The following is a 9,096-nucleotide window of genomic DNA, read 5'->3' as shown; positions in this document are numbered from 1 at the left end:
ATTGCTAAGTTATGTGTAGTTGGAGTCTAGTTGGGTTTTGTTTTTTTCATTGATAACCAAACGACGTTTTCTTACTTTCTATAGCCAAATCGATTAGTATTAAATGCTCAGTATAAAAAAACAAACAACGACTTTTAATGAATTGTAGCCTTGGATAGTTGCATTGAATGTTGTGGGGTTATTTATCATTGCAAACGTTCAGTCTTTCTGTAACCTGGGAGAGCAAAACAAAAAGAACAAATTGATAAATGCATTTTGAAATGGCTGGACTCATCAGATCTGTAAGAGGCATACTAAATACAAAAGGGCAAACGATATTGATCACTCAGTCACTGAAACGAGTGTGTCAACGAATCGTTCCTTCAAAACTATTTAGTCTAGGCAATGATAGTTTCGCGATATTGAGATCTTATGAATCAAATAGGAATACTAATATACAAACCAAGGTCAAAAACCAAGAAATGAGGGAATCGTACAAGCTCCATAAAGAGTGATTCAAGGCTCGTCTACAGGGTAAGCATATTCCAGCTATGCATGTATCCGGCCGTGTGAATTTACTCTAAATTAAAATGTAAATCTTTGCGGGAGTAAATGTCTTGCATTTCAATTGAATGTTTTGTACGGTATAGAGCTATGTTTCTCATTGGAAGGGATTTGATAATCATCTTCAAACATTAAAGAAAGAAGTCATTTAAACATTACAAATCAATAAACTTATGTATTCATATTGTGTACCAAGGGTTTAAAACGTTTTCAATATATACTTTTTACTAGTATACTAATAGACCTTTTCAACATCTCTCGACACCTACAGTTGAGAACGACTACGACAGGTAAAATGTGAGGGGTCGTCTCAAAACTTAAAATAATTGAAATCATTATTGATTTTATTGCTTTCATTGACAATGATACAGCTTTCCTACAGAGTCCAAATAACATGGATTTTTTTATTTATTATAAAGAAAATGATGGACTTTAAGTCACATTTCATCTTTTTAAACGTTGAGCTTCTAGCTGTCCTGGTGGAATTTGGGAAATAAAAAGAACTAATAGATATAGGAAGATGTGAGCATGTTTAATTGTAGTTGATATTTAATTAATCAATGTTTTATCATAAATATGTTGACAAGAGCGGCACATGTTTCCACAATGTCTGTTAGTTTTGGCTTTGGGTGCCTCCATAATGTACTCAATACTTTGTATATTTTCAATTCACCAATTTGGTGTTCCACTTGAATTCTGTATTCACCAATCACGCGATTAAATTTTCTGCTCTTTCTCTCAAATGTTATGGTTTACGATTAATTTGAGGTGTTGTAAATGGTGTAACTAAAGGATGACGATTTGGATAAACTTTGTCTCTAAGAAGAACTGGAAATGCAGCGGATCATTTCTCCCTATTTTGATCAAAACCTCCCGTATGTATGTTCATAGATGAGATAACAAAATCTAAAGTACGAAAAAAATTGAATAAGGTACAAAACTTTGTTCCGGAAATTGGATTTAGAGAAACAAATTCTAACCCGGTGAAAACAAAACAAAATATAGAAATGACAGTGTATAAATAAAATCAACGAAATTTAATTAACTTCTAGTATGAAACCCAAATGTCATTTTCAAGGACACAATGACGAAGGTACAAGGTATGTTTTTTTCGGGACATCAGCCGTTGGTCTCCAAACCACTGATTAGCAATGTCCATTTTGATTTTGCAATGTCAACAAGCTCTATAGTAATAACATACAACTTGAAATATAAATTCCATACGCAGGTATGTAAAAAAATGCACTGCTTAGATGTTGTAACATTTAAACAAGAAGTCAATAAAAATTATTATATTTTTTTTTTTTCAAAATTCATCATGAAAAACATCAACTCTAGAGAAGTCCGCCGTTGATAAAAAAAATAGATGTGATATTTTCCTAAGACCTTCAAAATCAATATGTGATTATCCCTCTAGAAATTGAATATGAATCAACTAAGACGAAGATCGGTTGAAAAATACCAATTTGGTCGTGTTTACAAGTGTGATACGGACGTACGGACAGTCCAGTAAGTATTTTTCATAAATGGAAAATTTCATAAAAGCTTTTACACCAACAAATGAATCGTTATTTACATGCGGCAAATATTTGGTAAAAGACTCGCTTAATCATAAAATTGAAGAGAAAGCGGATCAGGATGCTGTATTTGTTTTAAACAATTCAACATAAAATGTCGTGTAAATACATACAAAATAAGAATATTATATGACAGAGACATATATTTATTTATTTATTTGGTTGATATATATTCTGAAGCTATAGTCAAGACAGTATATAACCGCTAATCCAATATGTTACCTATTGATAATCATGATGGTTTTTGTCTTTGAGACGACCCATCCATTTTACCTGTAAACTGTAGGTGTCATTAGTCGGTGTCGAGAGATGTTGAAAAGGTCTATTACGTAAAAATATTTGATCAGTGATTTTCATTTGGACAAGTAGACAGAATAGAGTTAAAATGAAGTTACATCAAATTGTTTTTATTTTAGTGTTTTGTCAAATTGTTTATAGCCACAATTATGAAAAACGTTTTTGGAAAGACATCATGGAAAAAGTAGAGTTCAATAGATTTATTCGAAGACCAATGTTGAATAATAACAAAACGATTAAGGTAGTAATTGAAATTGCGTTATACACAATTCATTCATTAAACATGAAGGACCAAATCCTAAGAACATCGGCTGGTATAAAATTGTCATGGACAGATGAGTTTATGAAGTGGAATAGCAGTTCAGATATTATTGTCATAACAGTGTCATCATCAGACATATGGAAACCAGACGTTAGATTGATGAACAATGCAGGAAATCCGAATGTACTCGAAGACATGAATAAACGTATTAGTATCTACAATGGTGGTCAGGCTGAATGGAGGGGTTTTGTTGAATTTGAGACTTACTGTCATGTAAATACAACACGATATCCATTTGATACTCAGATTTGCAAATTTAATTTTTCAGCCCTAAATCTTGATTACAAAGAACAAGAATTGGAAATCCAGATTCAGGATGACTGTATGAATGATTTTTGTTCAAATGGAGAATGGATTATCAAAAAGCAAAAAAACATCAAAACGTATAAGATTATAAGAAACTTGCATGGCAAAAGATTCGCAGGTGTGGTACTGGAAATAAAGATCGATCGGCTAAGGACATACTATGTTTGGAAATTTCTTATTCCAACCATATCTTTTATAATTGTAGATTTTCTATCATTTTTCCTTCCAGTGGAAACCAATACGAAAGTTACTTTATCAACATTTGTTGTATTTAGCTATTCAGTATTGATTCAATTATTCAACGAATCATTACCCAGCACTTCGGACAACATTTCTCATTTTGGTAGATTATTATCGTGTTTATTGCTGTGGAGTGGAATCGTACTTGTATGGAATATCGGCTTAACTTATTTCTACAACCGTGGATTAGGTAAGTATGTTGTAAAATTATGTTCAAACAACTATTTTGCGTACTAAAAACGTATTTGCGTTTAGTAGTAGGCATGTGCAAATGAATGACAAAAACAGAAAAGAAAAGGAAGGCAATTTCTATTCAAGTTCCGAAAAATGGACAATTCAGACAAATTTAATTTGACGTTCTTGTTACAGTACACAATGGAATTCAGTGGGATACAGAATCCGTTTAGTACACATCAGAATTGTATGATTATTAAAAAGACACAATAAATTTATGGGGCCCTTTATAGCTTGCCGTTCGGTGTGAGCCAAGGATCCGTGTTGAAGGCCGTACCTTGACCTATAATGGTTTACTTTTATAAATTGTTATTTGGATGGAGAGTTGTTTCATTGGTACTCTTACCACAGAATAATTTTTTTTATTTAACTTGTCTGAAGCAAAAAGAAATGGGATAGGGCCAATTTCCTATAACATTTTCACGACAAAAGCTTTATCTGAAAGTCCTAAGATACAAATAACATTTTCACTAATGGCTCAAACTCTCAGTACTAAGAAGACAATCCTGTTGAAATATGCAAAATCGGATCATGATATTTTAACGTGAAATTGTCTGCTCATCAAATACCATAAACAAAATATAAGCAAACACTATTATGAATAAAAAGACTTCACGAAAGTTTTATGTATTTTACCATAATTTGTAGTTTTCGATCAGATTATTATTAATTTTGTTGACTTGAAAATGCATCAGTAATTTTTTTTTCTTTCTAAAAATCAAGTAGAATTCAGATTTATTCTTACTATTGTCGTTTGTAATATCCAGAATCCTAATAGCAATTTAGATCTATTATCTTCCTAGTACAAATATGGATAGCAGTAGGTATTGGAATCAAATTTGTGATAGATTTATTTTAACGAAAAAAAATCTTTATATTATGCCTAGGTCACACATTCACGGATCACCTCACCGGATCCACTACGGATTAAATCTCACGGATGATCCCGGAAATACAATTTTCAAAGTCTGATACGGATCCGTGACGGATGCACAACGGTATGACTACGGGTTTTGACGTTACTACCACGGATATTGAAGGACGTGTTCATTTCGGTGACATGAATGATACGGGTTCTTACGGTAAGACACGGTTTAAAACGGAAATGACACGGTTAAGTACGCAACAACCCGTGTCGTGACGTATGTACTGCAGATAAACAACGGTTTGCTACGGTAAAAGTAAAGGTGAGTACGAATGAGAACGATCTGAAACGGAAAAGTACGAACCGTCTCATTTATATATTTTACGTGTTACTCATCATTTCTATATGGCAGTTAATCGTAGATTGTTGTTCGTTGTTGTTAAATAAATTATGTATCTGTCTGTCTGTTCTATGTGGTGTTATTCGTAATCCTCGGACCAACGACATGTAGCAGTTCTTGAAAACATATTTAGGACTATTCGTTCAAAGTTCTTAAATGTAGCTAAACTTTCCGCACACATTTCAGTCATGGGGGGCTCAAACCGGCCATGAATAGGGAAGTCAGTCCCTAGTCCACCTTATACTCTGCCTCCTGTCACCTCTAAGTCTCTGTCATCAATTATCACGTCCCTGCCCTGTAATTTTTGTGCCATATCAATATCCAATTCCAGCCAATTAATTGCAAGCAGCAGTTGTTGATTATTCATGTTGGATAATCATAATGTACAGCTCAACATCAAGACACAGAATAACTTATTAAGTAGGGCCCTATAAGTATGGAGTATTTGTAAAGAAGCCTTATGTCAGTTTGTCATCGTTACAGACGTAATACTGTTGATTCATTATTATTCGTTGGATACCTATATTCGTGGGTTTCGTGGGTTTGTGGGTACAGGTGAACCACGAAATACAAATTTCTATAAAGTTGTATGCAGACTTTGGAAGAACCACGAAATCAAATATCCACGAAAATGCAAGGTTTTCGCAATCCACCAACATTGGTACCAACGAAAATAAAAGAATCTACAGTATTCCGTATGTTGTCGTGTTGTAACGTAGTAAACCGTAATAGACTTTCAAAACCCTGGCTGATACCTAGCTTTCCGTATTGCAACGTGATAAAATCGTGCCGTTCCGTGACACATTCGTAACATATCGTATTGTATCCTTACCAATACGTCGTGTAACCGTACTAGTACGTAGTTCTCCGAAACTGGACATAGGAATCATTCTGGCCCACGAACAAGTTTAATACGGTTTTGATAGGGACTAAAACGGATCAGTATGGTCTTATACGGTTAAGTATCGTAGCTAATCCGGCGTCAACTCTGTGAACGGTGACCTACGCATTACTGAAAAATTATTACACTAGGGTTTTCAATATCACAAACCAGTCAAATCATTTACAAAATGTAGTCATCGAAGATTGTAACTGTAAGAATCTGATATTTTAAAAAAATATATAAACTTAGACATATATCAACCTCAAAGGTACAATTACAATTACATTAGTTGCTGAGTTTTCGAAGTCAATTATGATAAGAGGGTTAGAAATAAGCATCTCTTGGAAAACATGCAAAACCAAATTGAACTAAAAATTGATTCGACATGTTGTTGGCAACACTTTATGGAGTTGACTCTAGGCCTTTTTATTGAATGATTTCAATAAAATTGTTTTGTATTCGCAAAATTTGTTTTGTATTCGCATAATTTAGAATTGGTCTTTTTCAGTTGACTCAACTGACTTAAATTCTGTAACTGGTAAAAAGGACACAACACAAGAAATGAAAGAAAAGGCTAGAAAGTTGGATAGTACGTGTTTGAAAGTAATGATTGCTGTAGTTGCAGTGTTATGTACGTCATTCCTAGTAATTTTTGAAACTCTATAAATAATCTCTTAAATACTGTATTCAATTATGCGCTTAGTACATTGTGTGTTTTCTCTTTAAATCGCATATGTTAGGTTTTGCTGGGGTTCGTGTTCCTTTGTTTTAAGTTTTATGTTGTGTTTTATACATATTTTACAATGAATAAAATGCAGAGAAACCTATTACACAATGTATATTTAAAATAAAATTAAAAATAAAACAAATACAAAAAACTCCGAGGAAAATTCTAAACGGAACGTCCTAAAGCAAATGACAGAAACAAAAGCTCAAACAAATCATACAAATGGATAATAGCTGTCATATTCCTGACTTTGTACCGGCATTTTCTTACATAGAAAATGCTGAATAAAAACTTCGTTTTATAGCTAGCTTAATCTCTTACTTGTATGACAGTCGCATAAAATGTCATTATATTGACTACGATGTTAGAACAAAACAAACAGACATAATAAGTGGACATGTCAAAATAAATGAGCAGCTGTTAACATTAAAAACTAACAAATACGTAACAAGCAAAACCACATTAGCAAAAACGAAAAACAAGAATACAGAAATTTACTACAGCAAATAGCACAATGACGGGATGATAAGTTCCAAGCCACATCAAATAGATATTACCAAAAGTACTTATTTACAAAGACAAATAAAAGAAAACTATAACATGTTATCAAGATGATAAACAACTTCAGTAACTAGAATCTAAACTTCAGAACCCTCGTTCATTATTTTTGAAGTTTATCCGAAATATTTAAAATCAGGGTATTTGTATTTTCCAATGAACTTTATAAAAAAAGGACGAGATGTTCTTTGAGATACCACTAGTTCTGCACCAACACAGGTGAAATTTTACAAAATTTAGCAGCATAAGCTCTTGAGTATTGAATGAAAAGGGAAATGTATATACCATATGTAGGTGAAGTTAATATATTGCTACTAAGATGGGGGGAATTAATAATTTCAAAATTAAAATTGTCTCGTTTATCATAGATGCTGGTACTGAGATGACAGCCAATGTCTAACTCGAGGTTCAAGTCTAAAATGAGATATAGGAAGCCGTTTTTGGTGGTTCTTTAGTTTTGGAGAATATATCTCTCCCTATATATATATATATATTGGTCATTTTCAAAAAATGTCGAATTTTCAGTACGACCATGCTACTTTTTTTAATTTCTAATGGAAAGGAGTAGGTCTGGTAAGGGCCGATTTTGGCCTCAAATTTCAGGTTCATCTAACGAAAGTTTTTGGACACTTTTTAAACATAAAAGTGTCTATTTCAATTGATTCGATTAGTTTATGTGAAAGATTTTAACTGATTTAGTCATTAAAAACGCTCTGATTCAAGCTCAAATATGAAAAATCTTTCAAATATGCCAAAAAACGTCACTTTTCAGATGGTTTTTGTCAAAAATGAAAGTGGCCGCATCCGTGTTCATCCTCAACCTTTATATATGTTTTGTATTATCATCAAATACAACTTGCATTTCAATATTATGAATGAACACGAATGCGGCCACTTTCATTTTAGACGAAAACCGTCTAAAAATTAACCAAAATGCTAAAATTTTGAAGATTTCAGTAATTTAGCATGACTTAATGATGCTAAAACGCGAGATTTGCGCATTGTATTGTCAAAAACAGCTGATATTTATGTAGAAGAAGCATTTTACTTTCCAAAATATAGCTTAAAGATTACATTTACACAATTTTCTAAAACTGCTATATTTTGGGGCCAAAAAGGGGTCTTACTGAACTTTCTCCTTTTAGTTGTAATGGTTTAAATGAAAGCTTGTCGGATTTATGATTCAGAACATTAATAATAAACACACCTTACATCTTTTTTGATAAGATTAAACTGCATTTAAGACCGATTTTGGGGGTATTTATGTGCGTACAGTGTCATAAAAACACATTTTAAGGATTTTTTTTACAATTTTCTGATCGCCTTGATATCTGCAAAAGGGACTTTTTAAGAACGTTAATTATTACTCTAACGAAAAGTCGTAGCTTCTTCATTCAGTGAAAAAAATAGACTGTACTTTTTTTTCATGTCTATGCTGCAACCAACGATTTTGATTAATTACACCAACAGTATGCTTGTAGAAAGTGCAATAACGTGTTGGAAACCAAATTCACAATAGAAAACCATAATCATTTCACCAAAGGGAGTAGCTATTTCACAACAGCAATTAACAAGAACTATCTTTAAAAAATATATCCGACGTATTTAAATTTGAGTATAATGTTTAAAACTATAATTTCGATAACCTTCAGAAGCACAAAGATACCATTTAAATAACGTTTTCTCTGTTTGTGTTCAGTATTCTCGGTCCTCGTATCTTTCTGTTTACATTCATCAAAACCCCGCGGAAATCTCACATGAGTAAATGCGTTCTAAAAGTCATGTACGTTCGTACAACAAAGTTTACATTAAAAATTATATAATTGTCCCGAATAAACAGCTGTCACGGATGCAAAGAGCTATTGGAGAAACAATTATTTTAATAAAAATATAAATCTTTGTAAGATCTAGTTCAAATATTTATAGTTTTCCACTTGCTTTCCATCACGATATAATTACCGAGACGTTTTTTCAAACACAACCAAATCACCCACTATGACAGCATTTGTCCAATCACAGAAAGGATTTTCGAGCATGCGTATTCTGTTGCCATAGTTAAGCGTCCTTAAGTTCAAAGGGCACAAACCGAAACTATACCGACTACGTCGGGAAAACGAAGAAAATTGTCTATCCTATTACTATGG

The 9,096-nt window shown here is 32.8% G+C and overlaps 1 protein-coding gene across 1 annotated transcript; it reads left to right on the top strand.

The window, feature by feature from the left end:
• Nucleotides 1-2,414: 2,414 nt before the first annotated feature.
• LOC139486929 (neuronal acetylcholine receptor subunit beta-4-like) lies at nucleotides 2,415-6,463 on the top strand. Its single transcript, XM_071271972.1, has 2 exons — nucleotides 2,415-3,475; nucleotides 6,176-6,463. Exons 1-2 carry the CDS (start codon nucleotides 2,506-2,508, stop codon nucleotides 6,331-6,333), a joined length of 1,128 nt encoding a protein of 375 aa, XP_071128073.1. The 5' UTR covers nucleotides 2,415-2,505; the 3' UTR covers nucleotides 6,334-6,463.
• The last annotated feature ends 2,633 nt before the right edge of the window (nucleotides 6,464-9,096 follow it).

The sequence above is a fragment of the Mytilus edulis genome, chromosome 8 (assembly GCF_963676685.1).
Source record: "Mytilus edulis chromosome 8, xbMytEdul2.2, whole genome shotgun sequence".
Lineage (NCBI taxonomy): Eukaryota > Metazoa > Mollusca > Bivalvia > Mytilida > Mytilidae > Mytilus > Mytilus edulis.
The sequence above is the reverse complement of the archived record's forward strand: the minus strand, read 5'-3'. Positions and strand labels throughout refer to the sequence as shown.